The following is a 12,229-nucleotide window of genomic DNA, read 5'->3' as shown; positions in this document are numbered from 1 at the left end:
TATTGGAAAATCAGATATACAAAGAGAAGGAGAGATGGAGAAAAGTATCTTCCATCCACTGATTCACTCCCCAAGTGACTGCAACAGGCGGAGTTTCTTCGGGGTCTCCTGCACAGGTGCAGGGTCCCTAGGTTTTGGGATATTCTTGACTGCTTTCCCAGGCCACAAGCAGGGAGCTAGATGGGAGGCGGGGTCACCAGGATTAGAACTGGCACCCATATTGGATCATAGAACTTGCACGGCGAGGACTGTAGCCACTAGGCTATTGTGCTGGGCCCACTCCCTCTTTTGTATAGATTTTAGGTGATAGAAAATTTGGGTGCTAATTGCAATGAAAATTAAAATGGAGCAGCGCAGGATGATACACCAGCTGGTTTGTTGTAGCTTAGGTGTTAAAGTGCTGTTGGAATACTAAATGTTAAAAATAAATTTTTAAGGTTTTAAAGGCTTTTTTTTATTGCTTCTTAGGCTTTTAACTAAGATCAAGTATAAAAGTATTTTTAGCTAACTTGGACTGGAGAATTTCGATGTGAGACTGAAGGAGAATAAAAAAAAATTTTTTTTTTTTACCCTGATAGGGACTATTTAAAGAATTTTTTTTGCAAGTGAGATTTTAAAGTAAGTATGCTAAAACACTTAGAAAATAAGCATTATATTAAATAGTGAATCATTTGGTGTTTACTTAATTTTTTATGTTAGTGATATAAGATTGGAAGAATGTGGTGAATTCTGAAAACTGGGATAATAAAGGACTCTAAGTAGCTTTAGTAGAGATGCTGTATTTATAAGTAGCCTGAGCCAGAAACTTTTTAACTGAACAGAAAGAGCTTTTAACTGTATAAACTTATTTGGGGATGATTCTCTTCCTCTATTCCATGCCTCATCCCTAAAAGAATAAAATCCTTGGAATCACAGAGCCCTTGCTTTGCAGTGCCCGTCCGCTGGGGAGCTGTGGTTCGGGCCCTGAATCCGCCCTGGCTGCTATCGCTCAGGACAGTGCTTGTACACACGCCCATCAGTAACCAGCCTCTTGTTTTGGTCTCCTATATAACTTTGTATACAAATCAAGACAATGTCAGGGTGACAAGGGATTCAAATTAAAAATTCAGTCTTTCTAGTCACCTCAAAAATATGCTGCCATATCTCTGCTTATCAAGGCTGCTGACTTTTAGGGATGTATTTTATATGGTATATTTTTTTTAATCCAAACAAGTGCCTTGATGGTCATGTAAGTCTTTGCATAACTCTATGCGAGCGGGATGAATTAATGACGGCTTGCAGCCTACTGGGGGAGAGGGGAATTGGTCAGTGGATCCTTTTTACTGGAAGGTATGTGTGTGCTGTTATGTAATATCTTCTTTGTATGTTGAAACATGGAAATGCCATTTCTTTTGTCTCCAATAAATTGATATTTAATAAAACATTTCTCTGTTTCTAAATTATTTAAGTGCAAGGGGAGGGACACTATTTAGGTACCAGCACATTTTTAAATACCATCTCTTTACATTTGGAATGATTACATCATTAATTTTTCTTCCTACTTAAAAGGATTTGTCTTCATAGACACACAGAATAAAGAATCCTAGTTATTGGACCAGTGCTGAGGCGTGGTGGGTAAAGTAGCTGCCTGTGATGACAGCATTCCATATAGCTGCTGCTCTGAGTCCTGGCTGCTGCATTTCCAATTCACTTTTTCTGCTATTGGCTTGGAAAAGCAGGGGAAGATGGCCCAAGTCCTTTGGACCCAGAAGAGGCTCCTGGCTCCTGGCTTAGACTGGCCCAGCCACTGCAGCCATTTGGGGAGTGAACCAGTGGATGGACGATTGATCTGTCTCTCCCTCTGTAACTCTTTCAAATAAAAAAATAAATAGCTATTTAAAAAAAATCATACAGTAAGATACAGTTTGAGGCCCTTCCAACTCTTCACCTATACCTATGACATATCAGGTTCAGAAAACCCAAATCTGAGCTACATTTGAGCAGTTGACCTCAGCTGCCTCCTGTCTGTATTGGCCATGCAGCTTCTGGCCCTCTCTCAGCCCTCTTAGACTAGAGACAGGGTGAAGCCCAGTTTTTAGTCCTTGAGTATTCAGCCTGCAGAATGAAGTTAGACTGAAGAGGCCCAAGAGTGGCCTGCCGCTCCCCATTCTGTGTGCATCGTGTCTCCACATGGCCCCTGGGGTCCAGGGCTCTGTGCAGGGCACTCAGCAGGCATGCTCCCACATCAGGGCTCGGCCTCCCGCCTGTCCTGTCAGTGCTTACGTCTTGCTTATTTGTTTGCAAACAGAGTTGAGATTGCTGAGAGTAGGGCTGTTCTAGAAATATCCACATATGGAGGTTTACACTCAGCATTAGGATTCCTTCACGGGCCCCTGTGCTTTGAACACCCTATATTAACAGCTTTCTCTGGATAGCCACATCCACACCTGTGGCTTCAGTCACCTTACTGTCTATGTGCCAAAACCGATGTCTTGCCTTACCTTTCCAGCCAACAAGGAGATCTGTTCTGTTCATTTCCAGAGCTTTTTTTCTTGCATAACTTTGCCACTTGCCACGTGACACACACACTCAACTTCCCTTCCCTGTTAACCTCTATTGATCTTCATATGACCTGATCACTTGTGCCAGAAATTACCATCATGTTCAACTCCCACACCAAATTTTATCTGTCTTGTAGGTGTCTCTCAAATTCAGTATCTCAACGCTCATTATTTCGTTTCAGGACTATACCAGCCTCACGTAGTTTACTTGCTTCTCTAAACCCAGCCTTCATATTAGTTATTAGTTATCAGTTATGTTACTGATAAATTGACCCAGGTTGCTTGTTCAGTGGTTCTCTAGTATTTTTCAGGTAAAGTTCAAAATTAATAGTGTAGGCTACAAGATCTTAAGAGCATCTACCTTCACATCTTTTGATTGATTCAGTAGCCATGGTGGTTCTGTGTTCTCAAATGGGCGTTTTTTCAGTACTACAGCACTTGATGTTCTGCCAGGATTTACTCCAAGCCCCATCCAAGTCTAACTCCTTCCTCCTTCCTTCCAGGTACTTTGTGCTTTGCAACTTACTACAAAAATCCTCCACTTTCTTCCAAGGGCTCCTGTAGTCTCCACTTCAAATGACATTTACCGCTAATGTTTTAAAGATAGGTTTATTTGAAAGAGTTACTTAGAGGGGGGAAGAACTTCCGTTCTGCTGGCTCACTCTGAAGTCTGTCAATCCTGGTGTAAACCAGGAGCCTGGAACTCCATCCAGGTCACCCACATGGGTGCAGAGGCCCAAAGACTTGGGCTGTTTGGTGTATTAACAGAGCTGGATTCAAAGTGGAGCACCCAGGATTCAAGGTTGTGCTCATATAGATTGCCAATATCACTGGCAAGGGTTTAGCCCACTGTACCACAATGCCAGCCCCAATCACTTATTCTGAGCTTCCTTTTTCTCTTCTAGAAATAACATTTTATTTTGTTTTTCAGAAAGAATTCCTATCTGTGGTTCACTCCCACAAATTCCTGCAATAGCCATGGTTAGATCAGCCCAGCTCTCTTGTGTTGGGTGAGAAGAAGCCAATCATGTGAGCCATCATTTTTACCTCCAAGGTACACACACCCTCCCAGGGAGGCTGGGAATCGGGAGCAGAGTCAAGGTCCTCTAATAAGGGACTAGTGAGTGCTGAACCCTGGCTGAGTAGGTTAAGAATAGGGCCATATACTTTCTTCTTAGAAAGCCTCTGGCCAGTGGTTGTGTATGGCCAGAGTATGTTATTGCATATGTGAATATGTTAATAGCTCATTACACCCCTAACACTGGCTCATTTCCAGAGCATGTCTGTCCAGGTTGATTATATGGCCTGTGGTTATTAACAGTTTGTAAAGTCTCTAATGAAAAGATTATGTGTAATGGGAGATAATTTAGGTTGTCCATAAACAATTATTTTTAGGCTAGTTGTTTGAACAACTCTCACATCCATGTCTATTCCCTCCCAATCTCACTACATTAGGAAACTTGTCAATCATTGCCTGATGCTGTATCATGTGGCCCGCCCATGCCCTCTGGTGGCTGGACTGTGGAAGAACAGTTACTTTTGAAAATACCATCTAAGGCAGTACGGACAGCTTTTGCTTATCAAGTTGACAGCCTTGGGATTCAATTATGAGTCTGTGCTTTTTGTTACGATTGACTAGAAAATTTAAGCAGTAAGAGAAACATTTAATTTTTTTAAGTGAGTGTATTTATTAATTTGAAAGAGATGTTCCTTCAGCTGGTTCACTCCCCAGGTGGCCACACCAGCCAGGGCTGGGCCAAGCTAAAGCCAGGAGCCAGGAGGTTCATTCAAGTCTCCCATGTGAATGGCAGGGGCTATCTTCCACTTTTTTAAGAGTAAGGTCTTAAAGATTTATTTATTTTTTATTGGAAAGGCAGATATACAGAGAGGAGAGACAGAGAGGAAGATCTTCCCTCTGATGATTCACTCCCCAAGCGGCCGCAATGGCTGGAGCTGAGCCAATCTGAAGCCAGGAGCCTCCTCCGGGTCTCCCACGCGGGTGCAGGGTCCCAAAGTCTTGGGGGCCACAGGCAGGAACCTGGATGAGAAGTGGGGCTGCTGGAATTAGAACCGGCGCCCATATGAGATCCTGGCACGTTCAAGGCGAGGACCTTAACCATTACACTATCGTGCAAGCCCAAGAGTAAGGTCTTGTAAGAATGTGTTTGTCTGCTGTTATAGGCATTACAATTTTAAAATATTATCCCCTTAATGAGTTTTTCAAGAAAACATGATTGAGCAGTAGCAATTTTGGTAAATCAGGCATTTTGAGTGCTCAAAGGAAAGCAGTGCCTATGGCCTTTCGCTGTGACTGCCCCTTTCCAAAGGGAGATTTTCCCTCCCACCTCCATCCATCCATCCATCCATCCATGGTGTCCCTCAAGTAGTAAGCACTGGGTTTGATGTCAGCCATCCATTGATGAGTGGAGTAAACTGCATACCACGGAAGGCCTTACTGGGAAATGGAAGACAAACCCTGCCTCAGATATACAAGCACACAGGTTACAGAAGTGAGCCACAGATGAGCCATGTACTTCACAGAAGACAGTATTCAAGCTGACCCTTAAAGATTAAATTAGAATCCATGGCATCTAAGAAAATACAAGGGTCCTCAGAAAGTTTATGGAAGTTGGAAATGTTTATTGTGGTGGAACTTTTTTTTTAAAACTCCATGCAATTTTTCCTAACACATTTTTTAATGAACTTTCTGGAGATGTGTGAAAACAAAGAAGTGGAGTGATCATGAGAAGAAGTCTTTCAAAAGATGGATTCCCAATGAAACTGTAGGATAAGTGTAGCCAACGGGATGCTGGGCTGCCTGACATTGTACCAGCAATGTTGGGGTACACTTAAATAAGAGACTGATGAAATTATAATTCCTTATGAAGGATTATACCACTGTTGTAAAATGGGAAAAATCTGTCAGGGGTGGGAGTTGGGGGGGTAAATCCCAGTCTATATGAAATTGTAACACATAATTCAAAAATTCAAAATTAAAAAAATATGTAATTTTTAAAAAGTCTTTGAAAAAAGCAAAGATGAAATCATAGGAAGGCATAGACAGGATTCCAGCACCACTCCAGGGGCATTCAGCAACCATTACAATTTTTTTTTTTTGGAATGACATGATCAGATCTGCAGTTTCGTTCTTCGGTTGTAGGGTAGAATAAAGTCCATTTTTCCAAGAGATGACCCTAAATCTGGAGAGAAAAGCAGCCTAGTCTCATGGGCTATATGTCATTTGGATGTTAATTTGAGGGTAAGAGGAAACTACTGAAGGATTTCAAGCAAGGAAAAGGGGTGAATGCTGTGTGAGGAGCGCAGTTCAAGGATGAGTCTGCAGGAAGTGAGACAGCTGCGGTAACGGGAGGTGGTGAGGAGGGAGGGTCAGGCTCCATCTCCGCAGGCCTTGCTGATGGACTGGATGTGACAGAGCCAAGGATAATTCCTCCATCTCTGGCTTGAGCACCGAGCCACCCACTGGATGGTGGTGCCATTCACTGAAATAAATCAGCTGTTGAAGTGCTCCTGAGCAACGTGATCTGTTACTCTACATGCTGAACACGGCCTGTTTGTGGTAGGGAGGCGCACCACAAAGCCGCTGCTCTGACCAAGACGGCGTGTTACAAAGCTTGCCAGGGACAGGCAAAATCAAGGGCCAAACCCGACTAAGTCTTGGTCAAGCTAAGTTTGAGTTTCACTCCAAGTGCAGAAGACACCAGAGGGTTTTCAGGAGGGAGTGATCCCACCAAAACCAATCAGGGACAAGGGTGGAGGTAAGAACTAAGTCCAGGTCGAGGCCTGGCAGTGGCTAGGAGGCTGGTGACTGGCATAGGGGGAAGGAAGCAGGTGATTGGAGACATATTTGCAAGGAAACCAGGGGTGCGCATGGAGGTTTCTAAGATGCGGCACTGACGACAAATCCCTGATCCCAGAGCCTCTTCATGCATTCCTTCAGTTCTGCTTGAGTTACTCGGCGGGTCAGCGGGAGCCGATCACGGGTGAGAAGCGGGGCTTGACGCAGTATTAGCAGGTGTCCACCTTGTTCTGAGGCTTGCGGTGAACGCCGGGCTGTGGCATCGGTAGGGCGGGGCCTCACCCCTGTCACCGAACTCCCCACGGCAGTGCCCGACAGCCGGGCGGCCCGCTTATCCCTCCGTCAGCCGCCAGCGCTTCCCGCCGGGCCCCAGAGCTCCGGCCGGAAGCAGCCCGTCCGCCCCGACCTCCGGGCCCGCCCCACGGCCCGGACAGGGCGGCTGGTGCGCTTGCGCGGGAGGTCGCGCGCAGTCACGCGCCGCCGGCCGCTTCCGGCGCGCCGCGAGGGCCGCTGGGACGGGTCTCCCTGGCGATCCGCCGCCGCTCCTTCCGCTGTGGCCCAGCCGGTGCAGCGGCGTCGCCCGCGTCCTCTGCTGCCTGCCTCGGGGTACCCCCGGGGCCCTCGGCCGGCGTCGGCTGAGTGTGCGCCCTTCACCAGCCCCCGTCGCAGCTCCGGGTCGGGAGAGCGAGAGCGGCTGCCGCGACTCCGCGCCGTGTGTCGCCGGGCGGGGCGGCGGGGCCCCCGGGATGCGCGCGCGAGCCCTCGCCGCCACTTCCTGGGTGCCGCTGTCACGCCCGGAGCCGCCCCTCGCCGGCCAGCCCCCTAGGCCAGCCCCCGGGCATGTGAGCTCCCGCGCGGCCCGCGCGCTCCTCCGGGTAAGTCCCGCCTCCTCCCCGGTCCGGCCGGGAGGTAGAGGTCATCTCGGGGTGCGGAGGGTAGAACTCCTAGGGGACGGGGGAAAGTGTCTTGCAGATTTCCAAGTGTTGCATTTTAAAACAGAGGCTTAGAGAGGGTAAGTAGCTTGTTTGAGGTCGTGGGATTCGGTGCGGGGGCTTTTGAAGACCCAGAACCCAGAGGAGGTGCTTTCTGCAGGGTCCCCGGCCTCAGCCTTCACGAGGCCCCGCTGTGCTTTGCATTGCTGGCCCTGAGGCAGCGAACTGAAAGTCCTCCGTGACTACGGCTCAGAACGGGGCAGCCCCTTGGTTCAGCCAACTCCCCGCGACCCAGGTGGTGGTTACAGCTTTGCGTCCTGACCTATCCTGCCCCTTAAACCCCAGCACCATGCTTCACGGAGGCCTTTCTCTGGGAGTTAGCAAGGACAGAGCCGCCCAGGCAGCCCTCTGCATAGCTTTGATTTGGTATGCAGCTTCCCGAATTGCAGTTTTGTTGAACTCTTATTACCCAGCCACTGTGTTCTCTTTCTGGCTTGCACCATCGCAGCATGTGGAGTTCTGTATTTATTTATTTATTTTGTTGGTCTGTTTCTTTGTGGATTTTCTTTATTCTTAATAGGAATCATTTAGAGATGACAGAACTAAAACCTGGGGATGTGCCTCGTTAAGATCGTAGGTGAACTATCCTGCACCTGTCTGTCTTGGGGGAGGGTTGTTGGCTTTCACAGCATTTGTGGAATCATTTGTGGTCCCCAGAAGGCCAAGAGCCTCCAGGTGCGTGCTCTTCACGTCTCAGTAGAAACAGGCGGAGTTCTGGGGGACGGCCCGGGAAACGTGGATCCAGCTCCTGGCTCAACACAGTGCCTGCTGCTCCGGATCCATGGAGCGAGGTCGGAGTGGGATGGTTTATGCTTCTAGTCTCATCCACCTGTTCTCTACATTAGCCTCTTTGCAGAGTCCTAAAGTGTCCTGGCAGAGTTCAGGAGCAGCTACGTTATTGCCCAGATAAAATTCACGTGGCTTCTTAGAACTTCTTTCTCTCTCCAGTGACTGAGCCTGCTCATAAAGCTGCAGTTTAGAACTTGGCCACAAATTAACTGTTCTTGAACTAGTTATTCAGGTTTTTGGGGGGTGGGTGGGTGGAGAGGGGGAGTTGTTTTTAAGATTTATGCTGAACTGCAGATAGAGGGAAGGCAAGATCTTCCATTCATTACTTCATTTCCTAAGTAGTCGCAACAGCTGGGGCCGGCTAGGCCCAGGCTGGAGTCAGAGCTTTATTGGATCCTTCACGTGGGTGCAGGGACCCAAGCATTTAGGGCTATCTTCCATTGCTTTCCAAGACTTTACACGGAGTTGGACCACAAGTGGAACAGCTGGAGCTCGAACCAGCACCCATATACCCTGTTAACCGCTAACCAACAGTGCTAGCTCCAAGGTATTGTTTTAAGAGACATCTTTAAAGAATCTATTTTAAAGGCAGGGTTGAGAGAGGGGAAGCGAAAGGTCTTCCATCCAGTGATTCACTCCCCAAATGGTTTGGCCAGGCTGCTGGAAGCTTCTTCAGGATCTCCCACATGGAATCAGGGTCCTCACACTTGGGCCATCATCTCCCGCTTTCCTATACCTATGCTTTACTATACTTTTGCTTTTTTTGTTTGTTTGTTTTTTTTAATGATTTATTTATTTGTAAGGCAGAGTTATTAGGGGGTGAGAGAGATCTGTTCACTGGTTCTCTCCCCCAATTACCCCAATGGCCAGAGCTGGAGTGGTCAGAACTAGCAGCGTCTTCCCTGTCCCCCACATCAGCGCAAGGGCCCAGCTCTTGGACTGTCCTCTGCTTCTTTTCCAGGCATATTAGCGGGGAGCTGGCTCCAAAGTGGAGCAGCAGCCAGGACTTGAGCCTGTGCCCATATGGAATGCCAACACTACAGCATGCGGCCCCTTTTTTACCTGTTCCTTTATGGAATTCTGTAATAAGAGGCTAAGAAGTTGTTGAACTCAAGCATTTCCCATGAGTGGAATATTAACTGAAAAGGCTCCCTAAGTTGTCAGCCTCAGATCTACCTGGCCAAGGAATCACCTGAGGAATGTGTTAACTTACAGATTTCCATTCCCTCTCCTGATTCAGAAGGGCTGGATCTGTTTGGTTAGCAGGTAAGTCCAGGTGCTTCTTGGTAGCTGTGGGATTTGGCAAATGGCCTAGGGCTGGGGAACTTTTTTTCTGCTCAGGGCCATTTGTATATTTATGACATAGTTTGCAGACTTACACACTGTCTGCTGGGGCATGGGTGTTTCCCATGCAGTAAGCCTTAAGGCCCCAGTAGAAGTGAGGCATTATTTGAACAGGAGGCTGTTGCCTTCTTAAGGCAGATTCTTGACGCTTTGTGTTTGACTTTTCTCTTGCAGCCATGGATGTGTCATATGATGGTACTGAGGTAACTGTCATGATGGAGGAAATTGAGGAAGCCTACTGTTACACCTCTCCTGGGCCACCCAAGAAGAAGAAAAAGTATAAAATCCATGGCGAAAAGGCCAAGAAGCCCAGGTGAGCCAACACAGTTCGGTCGCTGCTGGCATTTATAAACAAGCTGCTTGGAGAGCTGTGTTCGGCTGAGAGGACCTTAAGGTTTATTGAGAAAGTTGTTCAGTCTTAGAATGGACGGTAGTGGGAAGGAGTGGGTGGGAGGGAGCAGAGCAAGGACTTGGTTGATGCCAGCGGTCACCATTCCTGGCCACACCTTGCTTAGGTTCCAGGTCGTCACAGGGAGTGTACCAGGCAGACGATAGAAGCTATGCCTAAAAGGGGGCTGTGACCATGTTACACCATTATTGCTATTTAGATATTTAAAACATGTCCTTAGTAAAATTATAGAATTTGAAACAATCTGAATTACAGCTCCTAATCTCCTTAACTGAGCACCGTAATCTTGCTGAAGCCACCAGTATTGGTTCATTTTGATAGTTCTTGCTTCTTTCACCTTCGGGGAAGTAGTGTTGACCAGTTACCAAAGACAAAAAATAAAGCTTGTGAGCTCTAGCGAGACTGGGAAACCAGCCCCCTGAGTAGACTCTTCCTGCAAGTGCAGGGATAGGGCACCCCCATATTACATTGTTTCTATTGGGTTTTTAAGCAACTCTTTGCAGGAAAAGTAGGCCAGCTGAAGCTGCTTCCAGATTTCTGAAGAGGGAATAGCTGCTTACTCTGGACCGGTTGTGATGCCCTATTCCCAGACACCATCAGGAGGATTACTTAAATGTGTTTCTTTTGTTTTGTTTTGCTTTTTACTGGCTGTGTAGTCCCTGCTTAGATAATGTTTTGAAACAAGAAGCCGGTTCTTGGATCAATATCTTTATCTACCAAACCCTAACATGTGGTACTTATTGGTTGAATAAGGGAAACCCTAAAAGAAGCCCTTGCTTCCTCAGGTCTGCGTACCTTCTGTACTATTACGACATCTACCTGAAAGTGCAGCAGGAGCTCCCGCACCTCCCTCAGTCCGAGATTAACAAGAAGATCAGTGAGAGCTGGAGGCTGCTCAGCGTGGCCGAGAGGAGTTACTACTTGGAGAAAGCCAAGCTGGAGAAAGAAGGCTTGGATCCTGTGAGTCACTGCTTCGGAGGAGAAGGCCCGGGGACACCAGCCCCCTACTTTGCCATTTGTTTTCACTTTTATCCTTTTCTTTCTTGAGTGTGTGGTTACTGTTTCCATTTTGAGAAGCCTTGGTTCAGTAGCCCAGGGAGGAGACTTTCCCTAAGTGCTCCATAGTGAGAATATTTTCTGAATCTTAGTATCACAGGGAGCCCCTTACCATCACAGGTAGCTAGTATTTTCTTTTCATGTAGTGGCTTCCCTGGACATGGCTGCTACATCGTGAATTTTCATGTGACAGATGTAACGGGATGTAGTTAATTCATGCTATCCGGTGTCAGTTATAACCTTGAGTTAGGCTTGCATGGTTACAGGTAATTAGAACTGTTTCATGCAGCCTTACATTTCACTGTTACTGTTGGTGATTGTGAACTAAACTGGAAACAGAACTGCAAGGTTAGAGATGAAGGTGGTGGGTGCTGAGGCTTTGAGGCCTTGGATTAAGGAACTAGCAAACTTTCTGTCAACCATTTGGGTATTTCTAGTTCACAGCAACAAAATGCAGACAGTTGTTCAAATTGCAGTTTATAAGCTGAAATTCCTGCTAGAAAAAATTACCTTGATATTGCAAGTTGAACCCTTTTAACCCGAACACCTTTTTTCAGTTGAAACAGTTGTTTCTAACTTTCTTCTTGAGGAATAGAGCAATGCCTCCTAGGGAGTGCAGCAACTAAGCTGTAGCAGAGCAGGCTGTATTGTTTTGTTGGTGTCCTCCTGCCGCCTCCTCTAGGTTGACCTATCGGTCATCTTCCCTGGGAGATGTCAGCAGTGACTCTGGATCCCTTTGGAAAGAGCAGAGGTGGAGTCTAGGGAATGCACACCTATTCCCTTTCGCTTCCCCATTAGAGGGCATTTTGAGCCCGGCACAATAGCCTAGTGGCTGGGGTCATCATCTTGTACATGCCAGGATCCCATTTGGGTGCCTGTTTGTGTCCTGGCAGCCCCACTTCCCAATCAGCTCCCTGCTTGTGGCCTGAGAAGGCAGTGGAAGATGGCCCAGGGCCTTGGGACCCTGAACCTATGTGGAAGATCTGGAGGAGGCTTCTGGCTCCTAGCTTCAGATTGGCTCAGTCTAGCTGTTGCGGCCACTTGGGGAGTGACTCATCAGACGGAAGATCTTCCTCTCTGTCTCTCCTCCTCTCTGTGTGTCTTTCCAATAAAAATAGGTTTTTTTTAAAGAAGGCACTATTTTTGTCCATCCTGAAAACATTTTTTTCTAATCCCAGAATAATTCGGTTTTTAAGACTTGACAGAAGTGTAGATCTTTATAAGATTGAAAAACTCTGAAATTACCTGGTGAGCCTTCTAGTCCATAAGCTTTCTGTCTGCC

At 47.0% G+C, this 12,229-nt stretch overlaps 1 protein-coding gene across 2 annotated transcripts in view; it reads left to right on the top strand.

Moving 5' to 3' along the window:
• The first annotated feature begins 6,809 nt into the window (after window positions 1-6,809).
• Window positions 6,810-12,229, top strand: part of HMGXB3 (HMG-box containing 3) — a 64,242-nt gene continuing 58,822 nt past the window's right edge. The window contains exons 1-3 of one of the 2 annotated variants that reach the window (XM_058677668.1): window positions 6,810-7,232; window positions 9,657-9,795; window positions 10,677-10,851. In XM_058677668.1, the coding sequence (XP_058533651.1) occupies window positions 9,659-9,795; window positions 10,677-10,851 (312 nt within the window). In that variant the 5' untranslated portion in view covers window positions 6,810-7,232; window positions 9,657-9,658. Of the gene's footprint in view, window positions 7,233-8,666; window positions 8,686-9,656; window positions 9,796-10,676; window positions 10,852-12,229 lie in introns of those variants that run through there. The other variant, XM_058677669.1, reaches the window with a different exon arrangement.

This window comes from Ochotona princeps, chromosome 19, assembly GCF_030435755.1.
Source record: "Ochotona princeps isolate mOchPri1 chromosome 19, mOchPri1.hap1, whole genome shotgun sequence".
NCBI classification, from domain to species: Eukaryota; Metazoa; Chordata; class Mammalia; order Lagomorpha; family Ochotonidae; genus Ochotona; species Ochotona princeps.
Note: the sequence above shows the minus strand (reverse complement) of the source record. Positions and strands in the feature narration are given on the sequence as shown.